General features: G+C 38.6%; 1 protein-coding gene across 4 annotated transcripts in view; it reads right to left on the bottom strand.

The window, feature by feature from the left end:
• The window catches only part of LOC139469911 (myosin heavy chain, non-muscle-like), a 69,793-nt gene that overhangs the window by 17,254 nt on the left and 25,474 nt on the right, over nucleotides 1-27,065 (bottom strand). For 3 of the 4 annotated variants that reach the window (XM_071252258.1, XM_071252261.1, XM_071252260.1), the window contains exons 3-20: nucleotides 22,874-22,901; nucleotides 20,697-20,811; nucleotides 18,018-18,035; nucleotides 15,442-15,534; nucleotides 14,973-15,036; nucleotides 14,522-14,620; nucleotides 12,407-12,550; nucleotides 11,632-11,727; nucleotides 11,085-11,203; nucleotides 10,497-10,649; nucleotides 7,123-7,293; nucleotides 6,696-6,860; nucleotides 4,984-5,098; nucleotides 3,609-3,790; nucleotides 2,943-3,134; nucleotides 2,530-2,690; nucleotides 1,651-1,759; nucleotides 706-909 (exon numbers count right to left, since the gene is read on the bottom strand). In XM_071252258.1, the coding sequence (XP_071108359.1) occupies nucleotides 706-909; nucleotides 1,651-1,759; nucleotides 2,530-2,690; nucleotides 2,943-3,134; nucleotides 3,609-3,790; nucleotides 4,984-5,098; nucleotides 6,696-6,860; nucleotides 7,123-7,293; nucleotides 10,497-10,649; nucleotides 11,085-11,203; nucleotides 11,632-11,727; nucleotides 12,407-12,550; nucleotides 14,522-14,620; nucleotides 14,973-15,036; nucleotides 15,442-15,534; nucleotides 18,018-18,035; nucleotides 20,697-20,811; nucleotides 22,874-22,901 (2,228 nt within the window). The remainder of the gene's footprint in view (nucleotides 1-705; nucleotides 910-1,650; nucleotides 1,760-2,529; nucleotides 2,691-2,942; nucleotides 3,135-3,608; nucleotides 3,791-4,983; nucleotides 5,099-6,695; nucleotides 6,861-7,122; nucleotides 7,294-10,496; nucleotides 10,650-11,084; nucleotides 11,204-11,631; nucleotides 11,728-12,406; nucleotides 12,551-14,521; nucleotides 14,621-14,972; nucleotides 15,037-15,441; nucleotides 15,535-18,017; nucleotides 18,036-20,696; nucleotides 20,812-22,873; nucleotides 22,902-27,065) is intronic. The other variant, XM_071252259.1, reaches the window with a different exon arrangement.

Below are 27,065 nucleotides of genomic sequence, written 5' to 3'. Positions count from 1 at the left end.
TACAGAAGATACAAATTGAGTAATGGCTTGGTTGGTTGTTCTATGCCGCACTCAGCTATATTCCAGCTATATGAGGGCGGTCTGTAAATAAACGAGTCTGGACCAGACAATCCAGTGATTAATATCATGAGCATCGATCCACGCAATTGGGATCGATGACATGCATGAACCAAGTCAGCGAGCCTGACCACCCGATCCCGTTAGTTTGCCTTTTACAACAAGCATGAGTTGCTGAAGACCTATTCTACCCCGGAATTTTCACAGGTCCGAGTAAAGGCAAGCGTTTTGGAGAATCCTTACTCATTTTCACTCCCAAACTTGGTGTCTTACGGCTTATAAACAATAAAGAAGTTGTCAATCAATAAAACTTGATTCTTGAGTACACCACTTCAAATGCCTATCAAGGATAAAGTCAAACATTGTCTTACAAAGCACAAACTTTCACAAGTAATTTCTACCATTCAATGACCTTGACTTTTGAGATTTCACTATTGGCACTAGTTCTATCTTCAGTGAGTCAGCAACACTCCAACCACATGATGTACATAAGGCATCGAGTTAGGACCAGGCAAAACAGTGTGTGAATGCATGGACAATGCTAGCCATCAGCCAAGGCACACAGGCCAACAACCTCATTTCCAAAGTTTCACAGGAGAGTTTTGTTTTAAAATCAAAGTAATCAAAATCATTGCTTCGAGTATTCACCTCCTCAGCCTCTTGACAGATAGCGCTCTCAGCCTCCAACTGTTCAGCCAGGATGTTTTTCTCCTCGATGATTTGTGCATAGCGACGCTCGACTTCATCATAATCCTGCTTCTGTTTATCGAAACTGTCCTTGACCTTCTTCAGCTCCTCCTCGACCACCTTTTGCTTCTCCTCCTGCCCGGTCACCTGCAGCAGCGGCTTCACCTGGGAAGGACCAAACAATTCATACATAAACCTACACCAAGGTCATTCTTCCAAAACCCTTGTTTTCAATGCCCTGTCGCAGGTGACACGCCGTAGAGGCCATGATGACGACAAGAGATTGTTTCAAAGTAAACATATCGCCAGTAGACAAGCCTATTGTGTGACACAGATAAAAGAAATTGAAACAAGCTTTACCTTTCTGATAAACAGTGATAATGACTGTTTGATCATGTGTTACAATTGTACATTTCAGAGCTAGAGATCTAAAATCATTTTCAGGGATTGCATTCATGAAGATTCTACAAAAAGTATCTTAAGCTGCCTAAAATAATTCTTAGCTAAGAATTTTACTTAAGTGTACATTCATAAAAGCTCCAAGAGCAACTTTCAGTTCAGTCCTAAGAGTAACTTGAACTATATCTAAGGTAAATCCTATGCCATTAATAGAAATACAGGTACTCTTTGCCTTTGGAGGGAACATCATATGTGATGTGTCATGTGACTCAATAACAAGCACCTGTTCAGAAACAGGGTTCAAAAGAACATAACTCTAAGCTCATGCTGTGTCTAGGTAAAAAAATAATCAATTATTTACCCAATATTATGTGTCATCAAGCATTGTCACATTGTGTTATTGAGTCTTAACTGAACCTATGGATTGTTGTCTGACCATGAATGGGGTGCTACATTTGTACACTTCAATTACATACAAGTAGGAGGCAATAGGAGGTGTATACCTACCTTAGTGAAGAGTCTCCACCACTGCCAGTTCCTCAGTTTGAGGTAAGCAGCACAGTTCCTCTGGATCACACGGATAGCATTGATCTGTTGCAGACGCCTCATGTGGTTTCTGGACAATAAAAAGCAAAGAAAATGAAAAAAGAGGTTCAGTGTTATGAACCAGCATGGGTGTATCAATTTTCTGACTCTCCGTAATAAAGTTTTGGGGCAAGAACATAGGGTGCCAGGCTGTCCATATGTGGCACATTTAAAACATTCTTGATATCTGCACATGCTCAGAAGATTAAGCCTACTGTATATGATGTTTTCAATGTTAGATGTAGAAAATCAAGCATTGACACACTGAACATTGAGTGTATCAAAATAGAAACGATAGTTTATATGGAACATGTAATCTACATTTTTTTTATAAATTTAAAGAAAAACACAACTGTTTTTTTTACAATGTCATTTTTTGGTGCCCATTTCAATCGTGAATGCATACAGGATGCAATATTATGTAAAACCCTGGGAACAGAACCCGGTACTTTGGAGTGATGAAGGTCTGAAACACTCCCCAACACTCTCTTAGAATATAATTAAACTCATGAGGGTGAGTAAAGTTGGGTTTCATGCCTTTTTGAGCTTTTAATGTCAGCTTAATGCAGGCCTTAAGCCCAAAGTAATGCAGGTCTTAGTCAGCTTCCACTTTGATGCAATGCACAGGCACAGGAATGGAGCTCACAAGACCAAGGATCATGATCAGTGTATTTGAACACACGTCTTTGATACAAGCAAGTCTATGCTACACCTTGCACAGAGAACTGGGACAACGAAAACCCCTAAGGGGAGATAATCTGTACTCCCTCAAAGATGGAAAAAAGTGTCTAAATGACCAACCTTCTGGCCAACAGTCCCCTGGCAAGCGACTGGAACTGGATGATGATGTCGGTGAGCTTGAGGTCTCTCTCCTCCTCCAGGTGGGCCAACACTCCAGCACGGAAGAAGATCTTGCTCTGACCAACGCGAAACAGGTTGCCGTCCAACTCCAAGGCACTGATCTGTAATGAAACAGCTTACAAGTTGAGATGTACGTAATAGATTTACTTCAACTCATGTGTGGTGTTAACCACAAAAATACAGACACATCATGTGTCATTTCTTGGTGAGGGTCTCTCTCATCTTCATTCTCCCTGTTCAAATTGAACTTTCTCAGATTGCCTGTGACACAATGTACTTATGTCCTTAGAATATACACTTAAGTTGACAAAAAAATCCCAATTTATACCACAATTAATAGTTCTGGTACTTACCATTTTCTCTACAGCCTTTTTGCCGTCCATGAATCCTCTGGGGATGGCATTGGGTGTGAGGATCTCGTATCTCTGTCGGAACTCCTGGAAGAGGATTCTGTTTGGGAAACCTTGGCGGCAGATTCGGATGCCCTCCAAGACACCATTGCATCTCAGCTGCTCCAGCACTAGGGGAGAGTCTATCTTACCAGCCTGCAGTTGGAAAAACAAAACCATTAGTCTTTGTGACGTGCACTTCCAGGGATGCAACATAACCTGAAACATTTACGAGCCCAACCTGAAACATTTACAGGCCCCAAAAGTAGATACCCCTTACAAACTATGAAATTCAACTGGCTCATTCAATACCTTTAACATTAGACATACTGACTCGCCAAATTCCATCTCTGGATTATGAAGTTGTATGAAAGTCCTGCCAAGAATGTATCAAGGGTGAGAGTGGCACTGTCACTTTAAATAATTTCATCTACGTCAAAGCTGCAGTGTGTGGATATTTGAAAATATGCCTTGCCTCAAAGGCAAACTACACAAATAAAAAGTAGAATCATCAAAATCATGCATGGCGCTTTTTTAACAGAAAGCATTTCAGCCAATCAACACATTTGTGTCCACAACAACCCTACATAAACTGATCCTGATTTCATGCTGTTCCTTGCATCTATTTACCTTCTTCTCATGGTTGGGAATGATACACCTGACAAAGTTGGGGTTGGTGTTTCTGAGGGTGGCCATGAGTTTGGCGAGCTGTTCCTTGTACAGCTGGCCCACAGTACGGAACATGCCCTTGCGTGTGCGGGACCCGAACATCGTGTCCACAGCTGCAGCTGCTCCCATCCCCACAATCTCAGCTGAAACATGGAGCTTGTTATACATCAACTAACTCAACTCACGACATATATCCCACAATCTCAGCTGTAACATGGAGCTCGTTATACATCAACTAACTCAACTCACGACATATATCCCACAATCTCAGCTGTAACATGGAGCTCGTTATACATCAACTAACTCAACTCACGACATATATCCCACAATCTCAGCTGTAACATGGAGCTCGTTATACATCAACTAACTCAACTCACGCCATATATCCCACAATCTCAGCTGTAACATGGAGCTCAGCCATTATACATAAACTCAGGATATATATCCCCACAATCTCAGCTGTAACATGGAGCTCGTTATACATCAACTAACTCAACTCACGACATATATCCCACAATCTCAGCTGTAACATGGAGCTCGTTATACATCAACTAACTCAACTCACGACATATATCCCACAATCTCAGCTGTAACATGGAGCTCGTTATACATCAACTAACTCAACTCACGACATATATCCCACAATCTCAGCTGTAACATGGAGCTCAGCCATTATACATAAACTCAGGATATATATCCCCACAATCTCAGCTGTAACATGGAGCTCGTTATACATCAACTAACTCAACTCACGACATATATCCCACAATCTCAGCTGTAACATGGAGCTCGTTATACATCAACTAACTCAACTCACGACATATATCCCACAATCTCAGCTGTAACATGGAGCTCGTTATACATCAACTAACTCAACTCACGCCATATATCCCACAATCTCAGCTGTAACATGGAGCTCAGCCATTATACATAAACTCAGGATATATATCCCCACAATCTCAGCTGTAACATGGAGCTCGTTATACATCAACTAACTCAACTCACGCCATATATCCCACAATCTCAGCTGTAACATGGAGCTCAGCCATTATACATAAACTCAGGATATATATCCCCACAATCTCAGCTGTAACATGGAGCTAGTTATACAACAACTCATAGTTTGTATATGTCACCTACATCACAGCTATCTCTGTATAAGTGAGTAAGGTCCAGAAAAAACAACAGATAACACTGTCAGAAAGTCACTGCCTGACAATCACGGCCCTGTTCCTCGAAGTGACCTTAGCACTAAAAAGATCTGAAGTCATTCACATAGATTTATCAGCTGTTCTTTTGAGTAGTATATATATTCAAAGAGCCCCTAAAGGCGTACCATCTTTCCAGATTGATGCTACGAAGTTATCCGAGGAAGCCTGCATCAATGATACCACATTTTCATTGAGGGGGTCCATGTTCTTGAGAAGCCAATTTGCAGCCTGGTAGTCAACCTGTAGACAAGACAACAGTCAGTAACACAAACACACCAAAAAAATATGTTCAATCTGTAATTCAATTAAATAAAAAAAAATACATAATAAAATTTTAGTTTGGCAAATAGAGTGGTCTTTGAATCAAGCATGCTGGGACTGCCAATCTGCCAGAGCCTTGTCCCTCTTTCCAATACCTGCATTGATCAGTATGGTACCGTATTTTATCATTTCATCAAATATTTTTTTTAACTTTTGATATGACATATTTCTACACCATTGCCAAATCTTTTAAAGTATTGTATAATATTTGGGTTTACAATCAGTCAATGTCATTGAAACAAACTGACCTAAAACTCTGTGACCTAACAAGACACAAGCCACAACGATTAGTTGGGTCATGGCTCGTGGTCATCCATTGAGTAACTTAAATACTTAATGGCCGGACATCAAACCCTGTGGCAGTTTCATGTGTATGTGTATGAATGATATTTATACTTTGCATTCAGCAACATTCCACCCATGTCAGCAGCCTGTGATTATCAGTCAGTGTAAGTGAAATGTGACCAGCCATCAGGGTACAATGTGACCAGCCAACAGGATGCCATGTCACAAGTCATCGGGGTACAATGTGACAAGCCATCGGGGTACAATGTGACCAGCCATCGGGGTACAATGTGACCAGCCATCAGGGTACAATGTGACCAGCCATCAGGGTACAATGTGACCAGCCATCGGGGTACAATGTGACCAGCCATCGGGGTACAATGTGACAAGCCATCAGGGTACAATGTGACAAGCCATCGGGGTACAATGTGACCAGCCATCGGGGTACAATGTGACCAGCCATCAGGGTACAATGTGACCAGCCATCGGGGTACAATGTGACCAGCCATCGGGGTACAATGTGACCAGCCATCGGGGTACAATGTGACCAGCCATCAGGGTACAATGTGACCAGCCATCGGGGTACAATGTGACCAGCCATCGGGGTACAATGTGACAAGCCATCGGGGTACAATGTGACAAGCCATCAGGGTACAATGTGACCAGCCATCAGGGTACAATGTGACCAGCCATCGGGGTACAATGTGACAAGCCATCGGGGTACAATGTGACCAGCCATCGGGGTACAATGTGACCAGCCATCGGGGTACAATGTGACCAGCCATCGGGGTACAATGTGACCAGCCATCGGGGTACAATGTGACAAGCCATCGGGGTACAATGTGACAAGCCATCGGGGTACAATGTGACAAGCCATCGGGGTACAATGTGACCAGCCATCAGGGTACAATGTGACAAGCCATCGGGGTACAATGTGACCAGCCATCAGGGTACAATGTGACAAGCCATCGGGGTACAATGTGATCAGCCATCGGGGTACAATATGACAAGCCATCGGGGTACAATGTGACCAGCCATCAGGGTACAATGTGACAAGCCATCGGGATGCAATGTGACCAGCCATCGGGGTGCCATGTCACCAGCCATCAGGGTACAATGTCACAGGCATTAGGGTACAATGTGACCAGCCATCAGGGTACAATGTCACAGGCATTAGGGTACAATGTGACCCTATTGAAGTATTGAAGTGCCGCCTGGGCTATTTACTTACTCTGCCGGCATAGTGGACAAGGGAGAAGTCAGCATCTGCCCTGAAGTCAGGTTTGTGGAACTTTGGGTGACCAGTGTGTTGGGCCGTCAGTTTCTCAACAAATGTCTTGTCTGTTGCCTTCGGGAACCAACACTCTTCATCCAAAAGAGCGAGAATACCCATCGGCTGTGAATAAATAACACAAGTAAGTAAGGTGACAGGAGAAAATTTGAAGGCTACATTTGACCTCTACTACAATCTTCCAGTTGAAAGTATGAACAAAAGATATCTTTCTATGTTACTGTGTCACCTAAGGATACACTTCAGTGCATTTTACGTTCTTTTAAATATAATATCAGATATTATTGTGGCACAGATCATATTCATGTTTAGTATCTCTAGAGTATTCAGTCATTGATTCTCTGCTCGAAGTGATGGACAAGCTAACCTTCTCCAGAAGGTCAATTGTGGGTTGAAGATCAAGACCAAAGTCGATGAACTTCCATTCAATGCCTTCTCTCTGGTATTCTTCCTGCTCCAAGATGAACATGGTGTGGTTGAACAACTGCTGCAGCTTCTCATTGGTGTAGTTGATGCACAGTTGTTCAAAGGAATTCATCTGAAACACACAAAATGGTTGCTAGGAACATCCACTTGCAGATCACACAATTCCTGTGGTAAATAGAGAAGCACACATTATCAAAAGAAGAGTCTGCTGTTTCTATGAATTTTTGGATGTAGGAAGCTGTTTCTACCATACTGTCAATATCAACATCAAGCATTGGGTATATCCATATAAAGGGAGTTGTCTCCCTTTGATCATTTACAGAAGATTATGTGACAATAAATCCAAATAAAAATATTTAGGTATTACTGTAAGTGGTGACCTTAACCGAACCTGAATATTTATAAATTTATAAGCCTACATGAAAAAAAGAGAGTCTTCCTTCATCTTTAATTTATAAACAAATCATTATCCAAAAATATTTCTTATCATTATACAACAAAGTGTTCTGCCATATTATTCCTGGAACCATCTGTCTTCAGCATATGTCTGCCAAAACTCACAACGTTTCATGCAACAGTTGGACATTTAAGTTGGCAGATTTTGAATCAAAATGAAAAAGCATAGCTGGGACCATAAAGTTGGGAAAATGGGCCCCAAAAGCATGGCCATTCTTGCTAAAACTCTACGAGTCTAGAAAAGGTGACCGGAAACTCATCCAATCCATTGCTGACACTGATCTTACAAAACAGTCAATCCAAATGATAAATCTCAACATCTGAAACAAAAGCATGCATTACAACATAAATATAGAAAGTGTTGTACTAATCAGTTTGAAGTAACGTAAATTACAATGAGTGTAAAGCACAAGAGAAGAAAGTGAAAGTCAGAAATAGGTAAACTAACCCTCCCAGTTGATCTTGTAATCTATTGCTAACCCCCTACAGGAACTTTGACTTGAAACAGGAACTTCTTACAATAAAAGTTAAATTTGGAAAATATCATGCACCAATTAATCTGTTAATATTAATCAAGAAATCTCACTTAACCATTGCCAATCAATGACACATGTAATCTGTGAAATCTCAATAAGACATAGGAATAGTTTCCTCCAATTTCAAACATTACAAGGCGATATCTTCCTACTTGTACTTGTGTGCCTTATGAAGGCATTGTTTTAGTTCCACTGACATGCACACTTTTGGTTAATTAAACAACTTTCACACCTGTTAGCAAAGTTGTTCAAAATTTAAACATATTTCCAATGTAAGAAAAACAAATACAATTTAGTAGCTGTGTCAAGAGACGCCAACCTCTACATATTAGTGAGTGTTTCACATTTGTAGCAAACTGATGTCATGGATCTAACGAGGCTCTTTTGAAAGCAACCACATTCAAGGGTTGGCTTCAAATTAAAAGATGAAAACAAAATAAAGGGAATGTCATTTTATATATCTGATCATCTGGCCAGTTACGGGAAGCTTGATGTAGGAGAAAAGCCCAAAGTGATGCAGGTCTTTGATGATTACCACTGGTGCTGACAAACCTACAGTCGTAATCAAGACAAACCATGACTCCAACAATCATAGCTTTCTGGCATGCCTCAGGGACCAAATTCTGCACCGCGAATAGATGCACCTAAACAACTCCTATGTCCCCTAGTAATGGGAATAGAAATGTATCAACCAGGCCACATAACCTTATAAACATTAAATAGTTTTTAAAGCCTAGTACTTCCTTTAATTCTTCAAGATTCATTGATGAGCTTTATTCTGACATTCATCAAAGTTGACGTCTCAGAGAAGTTTGCATTGTCAATGGTGATACCATGCACGATCATAGCAAACTTGGGAGCAACAACTGTTAGTGCCACACCAACAATTTAATCATTAATGCGACAGGAGAAACAAACATATTAAGGAGGAATTCTATCATGGGGAGAGAAAATTGACTTATTTCATTCTGTTGCTTCAAACATTTCCAGAATTGACCTCAACCCCCCGAAAGTACAACAGAACTAAAAAATTAAGGTTCAATAAATTAATATTTTAAAAAATACACGAATGAAAAAACTAAGGGAGAATAAACTTATGAAACAAGAAAATATGACATTAACATTCTCAGCTACAAGTTGGGAACAACACGTGCATGCTGTTTGCTAAACTTAAATCTCATAATGTTTGAAATAAGACAACAAATAACATTGTGAAATCTATTGGCAATTCACATGCTATTGAATGAAATAAGTGGTAATCGGACACTGCTGGACTACATCAGCCAGACAAGGGCACTTGCGAGCAAGTAGTTTACCTTTTCGGTGGACTGAAGGAGTTAAAATATGTAGAAAAATAAATAAATATGGAAAAGCAGAGAATCATTTGATGAGAAGTATTAAGAAGAAATGGGGTAAAATGGGAACATATCCGAGGGGTAAAAAGAAGAGCAATAGCAATGAAGGGTTTCAAAACGATGCTTCGCCACACGGATTGGATTTCAACAAGGATGCAAGTTTTACCGATCCTGCTGCGACCGTTAAGTACATGGTATTTTTTTCGTCGTATACGTCTTCCTGACACTATGGCAAACAATGAAGTGATTGCAGTGATTTAATCAATGTATGTACCGGAAAATGATGCTGTTCCTGATTGACGGCTGAATGCCGAGACAAAACTCAAGATGAGAAGCAGCAAATCGACAACAAACCACACACTATGAAAGGGGGCGATAAGAAATAGCCAGGTACAAGTACAGCGATCTTCCTTAATCAGGGATTTATCTAGGATGCCAAACTAATTGGGACAAATTGCAATATGAATTGGGAAATTTTAAATTCCCATTTGAATGTTTTTCTCACATTCGCTGAGGACTTGGGGCCGGATATCGGCCTCTGAGTAGGTCTAGATAAATCCCTGTTACCAATATGATCACATTACAGATCTTTTAATACTTAACTGCCTTAGCAACTAACATTCAAATTAACAGTAGCAATGGAAATCTCTTGATGATATTGTACCCTACTTTGAATGTATCAATTATATCATCATGAAAGGAATAAAAATAGATTTAACATTCCTAGGCAGATGGCCTTTCAATTTTGATTGACTGGAAAGAAATAACTTCTGATAATCCATATAAAACACATGAATAAATGAAAACACTGACACTAAATATAAATAATACACTATGTATGTATAGTAGTGCACACTTACGGCATCTATGTTGGAATGAACTGAATAACGATGAAGATGAGCCAAATAAAGACACAATAGGAAGCTATGGAAGCAGGAGCTAGATGGGGAAACATCACAGCTAGTTACCTTGAAGATTTCAAAACCAGCAATGTCCAAGATACCAATAAAGCTAGCACCCTGTCTCTTTGTTCTGTCCAGCGATCGGTTGATGCGCGAGACGATCCATTTGAACATTCTCTCGTACAATGCCTTGGAAATGGCCTCCACAGCAAACTCAACCTGAAAGATGAGGCATCAAATCATCCATTTATTGTGTGTCAGTGTGATATAGCATTCATTTAGCGGGGTAGCTGAGACAGAAACTAATTTCTGAATTTGAAGGACAAAACATAGTCAATGTGTGAACAATGTATACCGTTATTGTAAAGGTATGCAAGTGAGCTTCAAAACCAATCAGCTCAGGTGGATGTATCTTTTCCTCCTGTGAGATTGATTGATTGATTAGTAAAATGTTTCATAGGTGTTCGGGCAACTAGGCCCATTTACACCTTGCCCATAATAAAGGTTTGCTAAGTACCTGGATATTTTATAAAGTATCAAAACTCCTGTGAGAGTTACCTCCCCTTAGCTTTACTTTCTCTTTTTCTCAAACAAGACATCAGATTACATTGTAAGGTTAATATCAAATGAGAGTTCCTTGTTTTAGAAACTTACCTGTGCTTTTGTCTGGGCCTTGGTTACGTGGTCTCTGCCGACCTTGATCTTGGGTTTGAGGAATGCTTGAGTGATTGCGGTCACGGGCAGACCAAGGAGATGGCAGGCCTTCTGAGCAACTACAGAGACAGAGATCCAATGTGCACAAAGTCAAAACAGGAAAACACATGTGTTGACAGTCTAGAGACTGTGTAATGGTGAAATTATACTACTCCAAAGTAAATTGTTTGAGAGGGATTTCTAAAAAAGATGACAATGACAAAGTAGACCCCCAAAATATTGACAACAACTTTGCTATTACAGTATAATAAAGAAGTTGTTATCCATAATTTTATTGTCTACTTTGTACTCCACATAAGTTAATCGCAGCCCAATTCTTTCATATAACTACAGTTTACATGTCATGGCATGACAGATAGCTATAGTAATATGAAAGAACCGAGTGGTCCTTAACTTCCTTTGAGTAGTATATTAGCCTTGTTACCAATGAAATTTTCAACAATTTTTCATGAGATTACTTTGTTGTTATTTTTGTGTGATGATTTACCGGTGTTGTCTGGCAAGGTGGCTTGGTCGGAGTTCCGCTCTGCCTTGAACTGCAAGTTGCCGAACAGCAGCACAGCAGACACCACTCGGAAAACGGCTGAAATAACAAACACAAACTGATTAGAAATCCAGTTTGTCCATTTAAACATCTTGCCACTGATATATATCCATGTAAACATCATACCATTATTCTGTCCATGTAAACATCATACCATTGTTCTGTCCATGTAAACATCATACCATTGGCATATCCATGTAAACATTTCACCATTGGCATGTCCATATAAACATCTTACCATTGGCATATCCATGTAAAACATATACCCATTGGCATATCCATGTAAAACATATACCCATTGACATCAATTCAAATATCTTACCATTGGCATGTCCATGTAAACATCTTACCATTGACATATCCATGTAAACATCATACCATTGGTCTGTCCATGTAAACATCATACCATTGGTCTGTCCGTGTAAACATCATACCATTGACATGTCCATGTAAACATCATACCATTTGTCTGTCCATGTAAACATCATACCATAGGCATATCCATGTAAATAGCATACCATTGGCATATCCATGTAAATAGCATACCATTGGTCTGTCCATGTAGACATCATACCATTGGCATGTCCATTTAACCATGTTAATATTGGCATGTTGATGGACATATCAAAGTATTGGCATGTCCATGTACACATCTTAAGATTGGCATGTCCACCGGATCATAACCTGAAATCCACATTCATTCATTCTAAACGCCCACCTGACTGGTCCTCTGCGTTGATGCCCATAATGGTCATGGCTTCAACTGTGCTGCGGAACTCCAAGACATCGTCAATGCCGCCGACGGGCATGTGGCCGTTGGTGAGGTAAGTGTAGTTCCTGATGTCCTCCAGCAGAAACTCCTCTGCGGAGATAATGAATAACATTAGTAGGTATTAATAGAAAATAAACATCCTTGTATTTGTTATTGAATCATACAAAATTTTAAAAAAATAAAAGATAAATCATATATATTTACTTTGAAATTCTGCTTGGGGGAAAGAGGCATATCTGAGATAAAATAATTTCAAGATAAAGCACTGACAAAACAATTTCTAATCCTTGTTTCTTGAATGTTTGAATCTTATGTACAATGACAATCATGACATTTATGTAAAAACTCACCATAAGATAGTACTGACTTATACAGATTCAATAAAACCATGATCATCTTTCTTTCTTTCTTTTAATACCTCAAAATTGGAAGAAGACAAGGCATTTTCACAGTTATAATGCAAAATATACTGTCAAATTAATGAATAAATTAAAAACAACTTTCATATCTCAAAGACCTTTAATGTGTCTTGCAAACATAGAGTCCCCACATTTCAAGGGCATCATGACCCACTTTGCATAGAACACTCAACACTGAGTGCAAGTCAACATGTCTACCTTTGTTCCTCATTATAATGTGGTCCAAACCTAGAGAGTAGGACATTACATGCTTAAACTATACAAAGTAATACTCAAATACGTAATGAACCAGGAACATTTATCAAATTATTCTTCAATTAACTAGATTGTCTACCCCCTTAGATACTGCCTTATAATGGGGGCCCATTCAGTATTTCATCTTCTGACAATGAACATCTACATACAAATAAAAAGTCCATGACACTGAAATTCAAACTAATAAGTGTATGTTTGTAAACCACTTTGAGGCTCTAGTATGGAATGAACACTAGGAGAGATAATATCCTGGAAATCCCTTGCACATATTTAATGTGGGAAAGTCTGTGGATTGAATGCTGAGAACACCTCTGATGAAAGCAAGTGACCACAATCATATAAACAAGGACACAGGCTGAATACATGGATCAGAATATAGACTGCAGAGTGGACTGGAAATGCAGTAGGATTCTCAATGTCCTGTTTGCAATAAGGTCCAATATCACTCTCTGAACAGTAGTGGGCATGCACCTAGTGGTCCATGCCTGTACATGATTCAGACACACCAAAAACTGCATTGATCGATGCACCTATCAAGTTTACAGAAGCACTGGTAGCATTGCAATGAATTTGCAGAAACAGATTCTGGGGGGAAAAACAAAACAAATCAAGATCCTAGACGCTAGCAGAACTATATATTCAGATGAGTGGCTATGGGTCAAGTAATCGATTGCCCATGGAAACAATGACTACAGAAACATAGGCCCAAGAAACTCAGTAATAGAAAGTCCTATGTGTCACGGTCAAAACCCCAGAGCCCCTGGAGATCTGAACAACTGTGTATGTGTCATAATATACCCTTGATAAACATCCATCTTACTGCCCTATGCTTCTTTCACTCAGTGGTATTCTCGAAACTACAGTAAACCCTTGATCAAGTCCTCAGGACCATTGAATACAGGTTGAATTATCTGTTGTTCATGATAAAAATAGCACCAGTAAGAATTTAGCCAGATCACCAATTACATCATTGATAGTGCTTGTTTGTTGTTTAACGCCGCACTCAGCAATATTCCAGCTATATGACGGTGGTCAAGTGATTGACATCATAATCATTGATCCATGCAATTGGGATACGATGACATGCATCAACTAAGTCAGCGAGCCTGACCACCCGATCCCGTTAGTCGCCTCTTACGACAAACATAGTGGTGTTATTTACTGATACTAGTCCCAGCCACAGTTCATGAAGGTAAAGGTATCCATAAGGCTAATTGTTTATTAATAAATTGACAACTTTATTATACATAGTGCTCAACTAGTATTTAAAATGAGTTATATTTTATCCCTGATTTTGATGTAGTCGAGTGTGAGGTCACAAGGTTTAACTGTATTACACTGACCAGATATGTACTATTTTCTTCCAAACAATCCTCTAACTACTTACTCCTCTGTTGAGGCGTGGCTGCATTGAGGTACTGGTAGAACATATGGAAGCTCCTCTCATTCTCAGCTTGTCGCACAGCTCTTGACTTTTCCAGCAGGTCTTACATAGGTTAAGGTGTACTGAACAGAAACATGAAGAATCCAGGGACTAATCAGCCATCCTGGCAGTTAGAATAGTATTCAAATTTAGGGATCCCATCAATGTATAACTTCTAACATGAGGGTTTTGACAAATACCCCTTGACTTTCATATCTGGTTTGGATATAGCTAGATCCTTCCATTCCTTGTGATTTACGTTAAATCTCTTGTACCCAAGCTTATAATTTAGGTCCTTAATACCCAAGCTTGTGTTGGTTTGTTCAGCGGCACTCCCTCACTGATCACTTTTTAACTGACCATCAGTATTCTGACCAAAATGCAAACTCTTCTGCTTTTTCACTTGAAAGGATACATGTTTCAATGTTGGCACCTGATATGTAACCAGAAGAATCAAAGTTGATTCTGATGAATTTACCCTGAAACATGAACAAAGATGTCATTAAAGATCTACACACATCCTACAACTCACACAGTAGACGTCTAATCCATCTCCGAAAGGAATTATTCAATCGTTTTTCTTTAACATGTACAAAACATCATTTGTTGGAGTTGACATAATCACGAATACTTCATAAAGCTAATACAGGTTTCTTGTAAAATTCAGAGGCTGCCAGTCACAAAGTAATGTGATAGCATGAACAGATATCAACTGCAGTGCTTCAATAAAAATTTTGGGGGGGGAACATTCCCTACAAAAAAACACACACTTATCTTGATCTGCTCAGATATCGGTTTTTGGTATGAAGAATGTTTCTTACATTGATTACAGCAACAAAGTTTGTATAAACACAATTAGCAATTCCACTCTCAAAAGAACTTACAAATCGAGAAGAGTTGTCATTCTTGATGGTCTTGGCATTGCCGAAAGCCTCGAGGATGGGGTTAGCCTGCAGCAGTTGGTTCTCCAGTTCCCCCTGTAATGATGGATGCTGAGATGTGATGCAGGAAGGGGAAGGGCACCTGCGATGGTGAGGTGAGGTGGGGGATGGAGCAGCCAGTGTACACTACACAGTACCTACATACACTCCCTACAATCTGGTCACATATAGAATTTAAAATTTACCCTGTTCAAAATGAAAATTATTATTATTTAAGAATTGAAGGTTTGTGAAAATTATAGTCCAGCTCTTAAGGCATATAATATGAATGGACCCAAATTAGTCGAAAACAGAAGGTCATTTTTATTTAATGATTCACTTTTTATGCTTTTTATTGATTCCGATGAAAAAGCATTTGAAAGAAGGTATGATAACAGCTGGAAGACAGCTGGCTGCTCCTGATACATCCAATGGAAAATGTAGTGAATTAGTAATGGCGACATGGAGGTGGTCTAGTGACTAGAACAATGAATGGAAATGTTGCGTATGATGATGGAATGAACGCACGGAAATGAAAGGATAAGCAGTGATAGTCATCAAAACTGATTAATTAACAGAACAATAAAGTCATATATAGAGAGAAATCTTTTTGGAGGTTAAATCATCACCCATTGAAATACTTCAAATATGAACAAGGAATCCTCATCTTTCTGGATTAGTCATGTAGAAAATACCTTGAATGAAACACCATAAAATAAAACAATGGTTAAGAGATTTTGAAAAAAATGTCATAGCTTAATGCTCCTGAGCTTAATGATGCAATGGGACATGACACAACAATGAACGACACATGCACAGGATGAAGCAAGATGATGCATGCAACAACGTGATGGTGATGATGATGATGATGATGATGATGATGGTGATGATATAAACCAAGTAAAAACAGATGACAGATTCTGGTATACTGAACTGCATCAACATTGGCAGTTTACCGTCCAATTTGGGAAATAAATGACAGAAGTGAACAATACGAAAAGTTTATTGTAGCTAGTTGAAGTTTAGAGAGATCTTTGTTTCATTTTCTTTTTTAGAACCAAGATCCTTAAATAAGCTGTTTAAGAATAGTTTGGAAACAAGTAAAATGAAGATAAGAATTAGTAAATGCTTAACTAAAGGCATCTATGTTGTTACTGTAGAGACAATAAAATTAAATAGAAATGAAACATTAGTTTGATGCTGTTCAGTTTCAGAGTCAAACAAAAAATGGCTGACATGATACAATGCAAAGGTGGTATGAAATCTTGAACATGATTCAATCTCAAAAGAATGAATTTGCAAATATTCTATAACTATAAAAAAAACATTCTTTTTTTCTTCAAATGCAAAACCTATTTAAGGGTAAATCTAATCTACATTCAAACAGGTGTACACAGTTAACAAAGCACTCTGATCACATGACAATCTAAGTTGTTCACCAGATATTTCTGTTACCTCATTGACAGTTTACTCTTCTAAAACACTTTCCAAAATGATGAAATGAGATCCATTTGGTTAGTCTTACATATTGAAAAAACATGATCGATTATATACACAACAGCACACTTAGCATATGAAATTATTAAGTGCTTTAGTAAAATACCAACCAAAACATGTTGAAGAATTATCTCAAAATCACGAAAATGTTGTTTTTGGAAAAATATAAAAAAATGGTGGAAACAAAACTTAAAAATTGGTTTGGTTTTATGAGATCTCCGAAACGAATTACCTCACTATTCAGTGTAGTGCAGTTTAAGAATGTTTCTATGTAAACATTGCAAGTCGTAGAATACATATATACAGAAGCAAACACTGTACATAAGAAAAAAATAAATCACACAATAATATAGGTTTTAGGGATAAGTGCAGATCTCCAAGCTTAATCATTTCAAACTTAATTAACTAAAACACACACAGCTGATCCTCTGGTCGGTCCATTACTTACACAGAACAAAGCCAAATGGGAGACCTTTAAATAATCAGGAAATAATCACAATATGGTATACGCTTCAAATTCTGCAAAATAATGTGTCTATTACATCTATCTGCTATTAATACCATAATAAGTAATATCTACAGCCACTAATGAGCCTCAGTCTAAGCTGCATTGATAACCCATGGAGAAAGAAACACTCTCCAGCATAGGAATGAACTAACAATTCAAATCACAAAACACACTGGCAGAAAGATATATATTCAATTGGTTGATGCGACTTTGGTCTCAAACCTTTTTATTTCCCCCTCGAACAAACAAAAAGGGGTGTAACATCTTTTAATGATAATGAATCACGTAGTATCATGTTGTGGATCAGTGCCACATCAAATTGTTTGAAGTCCTTGCAAGAGTTTAAACAGTGCCTAAGAAATCTTTTGTCATGATTTTGAATCACCATGAATTTTGAATCTTGATGAATGATCATTCAGGGCCAAAATGATTGATGAATATTGTGGTTGAATAATGTATTTTCTCTTATCTTGCAGCCAGTGGTTTAATCCTATGTGGAGAGAGTTGGGGTATGCATCAACAGGAGGGTACTTACAAGGTTGAACTCTTTGTTCTAGGTGGCCCACAACAGAAAACAGAGTAACATGATCATCATCTGCTTACGTCATGCATCCTACCATGCTTATCTATCTACCTTCTACCACAACTAGGTAAAGCAGTACTAGAACCAGTAAATGACTCTTCTACATCTATCTGTACAACAGTTACTGTTCGTGAGACACACGTTACTCCTGCGCAGTGATGTAAGTATGTAGAGCATTGTTGATAGAATGGTACTTTAAAGATTAACTCAAGCCAATTGTTGTTAACTTAACAAAGTATCTCTACGTGGTTACACAAATTGCACGTGTGCTTATACACAAATTGCATAGTGCTTACATGAAATCTTGTATTTTTCAAAACGATAAACTGTGAAAAGTGGCAAGCGTTTAATGGCAAATCCGCCAACATTGTGAGAAGTGTCAAAATTCAAAATGGCCGACTTGGCAACATGGAGGCATGTATTTGCATCAAGCAGGTATCTAGCTAAAAGCTAGATTCACAAACAGGTTGGAAGCTTTTAGAATCCCATGCCCAGAAGAGCAAGAATTGGTCTCCACAGTGAAGACTTGCATAAACGTCAACATTCCGAAAGTCTTCAGGACCTTTAGGATGCATATTGGGTGGAAGGGAGACTGATGGGTTATCATACTTAAACCTTATTTATAACATTTCAGTTGACAATTTTGGATAAAATTCAAAACAGCCACAAACTCAGACACAATATGTCTTTTTCGGAATAACTTGAAATCTCAAACTTGAATCTTAACATCAGGTTCCCTTCCAGTATATAATATTTATCAGAGAGGTTTGGATGGCACTCAACATCATATTCGAAATGTAAACACTTTTCTTTTTGAAAAGCTCATCCAGAATCTCATAATTGCATGCATTTTAGACAGTGTGCCAATTTAGTTAAAATTAAGTTGTTTAATTATCACAAATCCTCATGATTAAGGTTCATCAACAGCATTCAGTGTTACTATTTATGTCTCAACATCAGCTTAGAGCAACATGCCTCATTAAATGTGTGATTAAGTACATGCCTGACATCAATCAGTATTAGGTAACATGCCCTGTATATCATGCTCTCAGACTAATATGTTCCGGGGTATCTTCTCTGTATCAGTAGGTGGGTACTGTCAGAACATTATTGTCAGTATCATTATCAACTCATCACTTCACATCGGTTACTGGTGACACTCATTAACAAAATTATTCCATCTTTCACATGCAGCCAGGACATAAATGCTATCAAAACCAATATATCTAAGAACATAGCTCTTTGTTAAGATTAAGCTGTTTGGGTGTAAAAGATTCTCAGATTTCACAGTTTGCTTCAAACTGACAACATGGAACAGCAACACCATCTAGCACAAGGCAGGGTTCGAAACCCACATAAGTTTGAGTGATATTCAGTAAGGACAAGTGATATTTTCTTGCAGGCAACAATTTTACTGTTTGGTAACTGTCAGTACTGTAGGTTTGGAGAACAAGTGAAAATAAGATTAATTTCTAACCATACAAGGTGGTGTTATAACCAAACAAGTTAGTTGATATACAATATATTTTGGCTTGTCTTCTAATTTTAACACAGCCCCATACCCAGCATGTGTATATATTACATAACATCCTATGCATCAATCAATACAATGTGTTATCTCTTACAAATACAAGTCGATGTCAGTGTGGCTCTTAGAACAGTTAATTAGTTAAATGGATTTTCAGTTCAAAATCTATTTTATAGTCCAGGTTTTAAGATCAGATAATAAAAGTCCATACGTTCAGATCCAGGTTTACTGAACACTTATATCCACAAGGTATTTTCAGATTGGGATTATCAAAACGTTTTGTCCCTTTTTTAGCATTCTGAAAGTAAGTAATTTTGGGGTAACCATTTGTTCTACATTAAAAAGATAGCTGAGCCCAGCACTGGCCTGAAAATACCTTCTGACACAGACACACCTCGTAGTTTAAATCTTCGAAGAAAAAACCTTCAGTCATCAAGCAAAGCACATCATAATCTTAGCAGAATGAACCCTCTTGGCAGACAGCAACGCACTTTTCACAAAAGCTGAACCCATATATTGACTGTTTGATCTGTTAGTCGAACCAATTCCTGCATATATTTGCAAAGCCTCAATAATTTTCAAAATATAAGTTAAAACCATTATGTTAACTATACAGTATTTTCATAGACTATCAATCAAAATCAGCAGAGTCATATCCGAAAGGTTAGCCGACCCTGCAACAACACTGGCAGCCTTGAGGAAAAAGGACTGTTCATCCAAGCAACCTGAACACTACAACTATTATTGTCTGTGTTAAAGTATGAGAGTTAAGAGTCGTAATGCCAAATAACTCTGTGGAATGTCACCACTATTCACTGCTTAAACTTGAACCTGTCTACGACAATCAACCAACCTAAAGTAAATGTACTAACAAGTAAACGATATAGTCCAGTATCTATCTAACTTCAAACTTGATACAAAGCTATTGTGATCTTTATGTACCAAACATTTCGTGTACAAACAACTAAAACAACTAAAACATGCTATACAAGCAAATACCCATGCAGATAAACATGCAAAGAAGCAAAATAAAGGACAGACAAGCCATCAATCCGATACCTGCGCTAAGAGGCGCCATTCTGCAGCCATGCATCAAGTCTTACCGGCACATGTAGGTTTGACACGGAGCTCCTTTGGGTACGGTTGGATGCAGCAACGTACGCCAAATACTGGATCACTTTCTTTGTGTTTTCGGTCTTACCAGCTCCAGATTCACCGCTGAAAATTAATATAATCTCATGTTTGCATCATATGATTCTCACATCTGAACATTTTGTATTGTTAAAAGAGTGTGTTCAAAGCAGTGTGTGAGTGAGTAAGTTGGGTTTAGCACCGTTTTTAACAGTATTCCAGTTATATCAGCTTAATGTGGGAGCAATGCCCGAAGTGATGCAGGTCTCAGACGTTTACCACTTGCATGAAACCCACGAGCACGGGTATGGTGCTGACAATAATGCAATAATGCTGAAGCATAATCGGGGTGAACCAAGATTCGAACCCAGTGTGTTAAGGAACAAGGGTGATATTGAAACCTGTTTTTTTGTGTTTTGATTGGGTCAGGATATGTGATGCCAGAGCAGGCACTCTCAGATATGAAACAGGCAAACCCCAGGTTAATTGTGTGAATAGCAAGACAAGACCTCAACACACTGCTGCAGACAATGCAAGGGTTAGTGTAGATTTTGTCAATATCAACAAGTAAGTGTCAGCAATATTCCAGGCTATATGCTGGCAGCCTGTAAGCAAGTCTGGACCAGTCATACCAGTCACTGACAGCATGAGCAACGATTCACGCCATCCGATACAGTGGCATGGGGTACTCAAGCAACATCTTTTGCACAATGTTTCTTCAAATACCTCAAGTTATTTCCAGTAATACTCAAATATCAATAATAACCATGGCCACTCTGTTCACGCCCTCAATGATCAAACATAAACATTATCAATGAAGTGTTTCCCACATAATACAGTGTTCCCGCTGGCTTTTGAAACAGCCAGTCCTTGTGGACTGGCAACTCTAAAAATTACCAGTCCCAACTTTCAACAAACAAAAAAATGTATGAAAATTATTTGGTTTTAATTCTTTCAACATCATGTTCAGTGCAAAGATGTCATCTTTGAAGTAACTTAGTTAGATCTTTACGTCATTCACACAAACTTCAGTCACATTTTTCTCTCTCTTTTTAATATTTCGAGACAAAGTCACTACAAATGGATATTTAACCTTGAAATAGACCAGGGGAAACCCTGGTGGTAACAGACAAACTGACTTTGTTCTAAAAATGTACTTTTATGAAAACACCAATGTTTTGTTCAACAACAAAGATTTAAAGGTACTTTATTTGCCGTTTCACAGGGACTGGCAGTCACATGAATTACCAGTCCAGGCCTAATTTTACCGGTGAAAAACTGGTAATTACCGGTAAACGGGAACACTGATAATAGCATGAAGTAATTCAGACACTCTTTTCCTCATATGAGCTACACATATCCTTGTAGTTAGGTTATTCATTAAATGGTAATCTATTCATTTAAAGGAGTCTGATCTCCCTGATCACATTGCTTATCTATGCACTGGTCACAGTGCACTTCCTTCAGAAATAGACTTGTACATGCACTTGAGGCTAAAACCCTGCCACTAAATATGACAAGAATCCAGAGCAAGCCAAGGCTTTCCCGGTGCTAACCTAAACCTTATCTTGGACTTCACTGATAGATTCTTTTTTCTGGCACAATTTCTTTCAAGTATTAGAAAGAAGAAAGTAGGAACCACTGGCTGGTGCTGCCAAAAATATGGCATTCATTTCCCCCTGCTTATCAGTGTTAGATAACCTAAAATAGTTCTTCTACATTACTCAAAACATTTCCATACCCCTCTGCTTATATTTGATAGCATCTGGAATTGGAGGATTCTTCTTTATCTACTTATATATTTGTTGAACATACACAACACCAGACCTGGATTCAAGAGTGTGTGTAAGAACAGATCCGACCCTCACATGAATCTTTTTGGAGATACATCATGACATACAGGGACTATCACACTGAAGTTGTGCTGCTATCAGTGTGATTAAATTGACACTTGTTTCCTGTCAACAATAATTATGGATTTTATGCAATCTGCAGCAAAACATATATTTATCAAAGTCTTGCAGATGTCATGCACTTACGGTAAAATATACGCTAAATTTCTAGGATCTATCCAGTATATAATTTAAAGGGCATATTGCTGTGAGGCCACTATCTCAATACTTGGGTCAAAGATAGCAGTCCAACTTACGTGCAGAGAATAGACTGGTCTTCGCGGTCTGAAAGTAAAAGAATAAAATAATTAAATAATTAGATATACATAGATCACATAAAAACATTCACATAAAAACACTCACATAAAATTTTGCACATATCACAAATTGAATTTAAGAAAGCTGCCATTAATTTGCAAAACCAAACTGAAATGTGGTTTGCCTAGGCTTTAGCAAGTACTTGGGCCAAATCTGTTATGATTTTGAATGCCCTATCAAAGTACCGTTGGGGTATTATATATCACAATTGCATTGTCTATTGAAGCATGACATTGTTGGTTGTGGTTTGCTAGCTTGACTATTCACAGGAGTCCCATTACCTCGCTATGTGGGTGGTTACAGTACAGGGTGATCACTATCACCCTTTATACAGCAATATCATAAGTTAAACAGGATTTATTGTACAACTAAAAAATTTAATGAATACAGATGCAATGACAACATTTGTATAGTTTTTGTCTTATTAATTCTGAGGTGTTGTCTTTGTTTATCTATAATTATATGACATATCAAATAAATAGGTGTAAAAATCACCTTCTTATAAGATGTGACTGACACATGCTACAACGTTCTGATAACGCCATATCCTGTTTTATAGCTATATCACTGTTTACTGTGTGTCCACACCCCTATTCTGCTGCTGTATAGAGGGTGGCCTGATCAAACAGGGTGTACTCACTCTACCCAGCATCGGGTGTGACGCTGACACTGTCGCCAGTCTGAGCTGGATTTTCCTCACTCCAGATATCCCGTATCAGACCTCTACACTACAAACCGCCTTCATAGTCCTGGGCGCCTTTGTGCAAAACCATCTTAGAGCTAAGGTGATCGTAACTCCCATACCTTAACACAGACTTACGACAGTCGTAGCGCTAAGGTTGTTTTGTACGACGGCACCCTGAACATCCTCAACACAGTTTATGATCTTAACCTATCCCAGGTCATTACAATAATGTTGCTCATCGCCATTGAGTTGTTGACACTGAGTGAACAATTCCTAATGTGTGATCTACAGATGTCACAATAATGAGCTGAAACCAAAACGCTTCAGAGTGTCTTGCCATAAACGGATCATGGCTGAAATTGTCCATAATAATTCACTAACAAAATCAATCTCTCAATAAATTCAATTTTGATTTATTTTACCATTACACTCAAGCCCTAACCATGATTATTTTGCAAGCACTCAAGTAATAGCTCTCTTCCATCCTGGAGTGTTATCAAGCAAGGGTATCAGCACTATTTATATGTACATGAAAAGTAAGGCAAAGCAGGTCACTTTGTGCACATGTATCAGGTACACACTGTCAAAGGTAGCATTGTTTGAATGGCCACAAAGTGTTCCTTGTACAACAGTGTGGGGCCATAACTGGGTCTACAATTTTTAAACACTCCTCTCAATCACAGCTGCCAGTATAGAGGAAATAACAGGCTACAGTCATACAAAAAGTTTAATCATATTTCCTGTTCATTCTAAAAACAGCTAGTTACAGGAAACAGATCTTCCTGTACACAGCACCATTTCGTAAAGCAGACTGTGCCAAAAATGTTTCAGTCTACTAGCCCGAACTTGTATTTTGGAATTATTTAGTAGATTTTTAGTCCTTAGCATATGGATTAGAATAAGCTGATCTTACTAGACCAGAAGACATTTTACTAGATTAGAGTTCCAGACTTGTGTCTAAAGTGGTAGACTGGTACAGCCTTATGTGCAGTCTGTACCTGTGTCCGAAATAACTGACTGCCTGCCCAAGGCTGGTCACTTTCAGGTGGGCTGCATGAAATTTTCCTCCACTTGCCCGATTGTCTGGCAGATAATTTTTAGACTACTTTCGTATTCAGTCATATCATAATTCCTTGTAAAATTCTCAAGTAATTGTTTGCATGTATTCAACTGAAACAAGACACAATCTGTCTCATACTTTTGCAGGGAGGTAACTTTGAACATGTGCAAGCAACACTTAACAGGTCTAACATGGAAGAAAACCAGTTATGATCAATTATTTTTCTTCTACCTCAAAGTGATGACCATTACGTTTTACGCGATACCCCAAACTAGTAAAATCTATTATGCTTGTTTGTTTGTTGTTTAACGCCGCACTCAGCAATATTCCAGCTATATGATGGCGGCCTGTAAATAATAAAGTCTGGACCAGAAAATCCAGGGATTGACATTATGATCATCGATCCATGCAATTGGGATACGATGACATGCATCAACTAAGTCGGCGAGCCTGACCACCGGATCCCATTAGTCGCCTCTTATGACAAGCATAGTCACCTCTTATGGCAAGCATAGTCGCTTTTTACGGCAAGCATGGGTTGCTGAAGACCTATTCAAACCCGGATCGTCACAGGTCAAATCCTCTTATGACATGCAGTGTATTATGTTCCCGCTGTATAATCAATACCAAAGACAAACCACTCATTCCCAAACTCAACCTTTCAAAAACAAAAGTTATTTCTTTACACTTAACATCTCTGTATGGCTAACTTCCCATTTAACAATTTTAATGAACCTAGTTTTACAAAATACAGTCTAAGTCAAGTACTGAACACAATTAATCATTCCCCGAACAAGACAGGTCAGGATGTTTTGACCCATTAACATATACCTTGGCACTTAAGAACTGTAAACTAACCGCAGACATTTCACCTCAGACGTATGTCAGATGTATAATCCATAAGCCATGGTGATTCAATGAGCAGATAAACTCCTCAAGATCATAAGTCTTCCCTGTCAGGGAGCAGCAGTTTAACCTACTGTGCTGTCAGACTGAATAAAACAAACAATGAACGGTCCCCAAATGGAAATCATGTAGCACCTAAGTGCTTGATTCTATTACAAAAACAGTCCTCTGCAAACATGTCACATTTTTACACGACCTTGGGAACTACCTAGCTACTGTTTGAAGGTCACTTGTCATTGCAAAGTACAGAAAACTATCTCTTTCTTTCATGAAAAAAACATATGAAACGTTCTTTTACAGTAGGAATACACCAGTATATAAGTTTAGGGGAATTCACAGGTTCTAAAGTAAGTAGTTATATACTGAACAGCCATTTGACAAACACACAGAGTTACAAACAAATGTTTGAACTGAAGCAGGTGATAATACACACAAACCAGGTGAGAGGACAAGTGCGATGAACTACTAGACAACTACCAGCTCATTCTTGACTGCAACCAGCATTTATTGTGACACGGAAATCCAAACAAAACTTGAGACTGGGGTGACTTTAGGTTAGTAAAGTTAGGAAGGGTTTCAAACAAAAGGCAGCGTGGGGTTGGCTAACACGTTGTGTGGATGACTCACAAAGTATTTCAGCTGGCTGGAGAATGAGATACAGCCAGGCTGCCTGTGTGACTCACTACACAGCCTGGTCCCCAGCACCTAGTGTGTTTGGCATTATCAAATACAACATTCAATTAAAGATTGGAAATTAATCTGTCCATCGTGACAAACTTTGTGTGTGGGAAAAGGGCTAAAGAACAAAGATGTCGAGATGCCCAGGAAATAATAGCAATGTCAGAAATATGTCAAACATGAAACTAAAACTGTCTGTCAATCTTTGCCTGGTAATGGTAGCTACTTCCTTTTAAATTGTGATCTACTGAGAAAATGTAGAAAACCACAGCACCATTGACATATGACATGCTCCTATTTTCAGTTAAATATATAAAACATACATATAAACATAGTCCCCCAAAGCTCTCATTTTTAGCTAAGATTTCGACATCATTTTTCTCTTGATTTTCTACCCCTGTCCATGATTAAATTTTGAATTGTCAGAGCGTACATGATGTATGGCTTGTCACAACAGGCAGGCTTCACATGACCCAGACTAGACAACATGTGATACAGCTAACACTGTCCACCTATATACTGCATGCATATTTGACATGCCATCAGTCATAGGGACACACGATACATCTCACTGCTGCATGTATGTATTACTGCACATTCAGGTAGAGCCCATACATGCATGCTTGCTGCCAACTCAAGCTGAAACATCATTGTAGAGGACGATGTGCATTACAACATAAACACACAGTAACAGCCAAAACAAGCAACATGTTTATAATAAGGCACACGTTACTGTTTTTATGACATTAAGGATACTTGTTACGACTCCAATATGACCTGGTTGTCACCAAGACCATTAACA

This window comes from Haliotis cracherodii, unplaced genomic scaffold, assembly GCF_022045235.1.
Source record: "Haliotis cracherodii isolate W230 unplaced genomic scaffold, xgHalCrac1.p SCAF_2, whole genome shotgun sequence".
Taxonomy (NCBI): Eukaryota; Metazoa; Mollusca; class Gastropoda; order Lepetellida; family Haliotidae; genus Haliotis; species Haliotis cracherodii.
The sequence above is the reverse complement of the archived record's forward strand: the minus strand, read 5'-3'. Positions and strand labels throughout refer to the sequence as shown.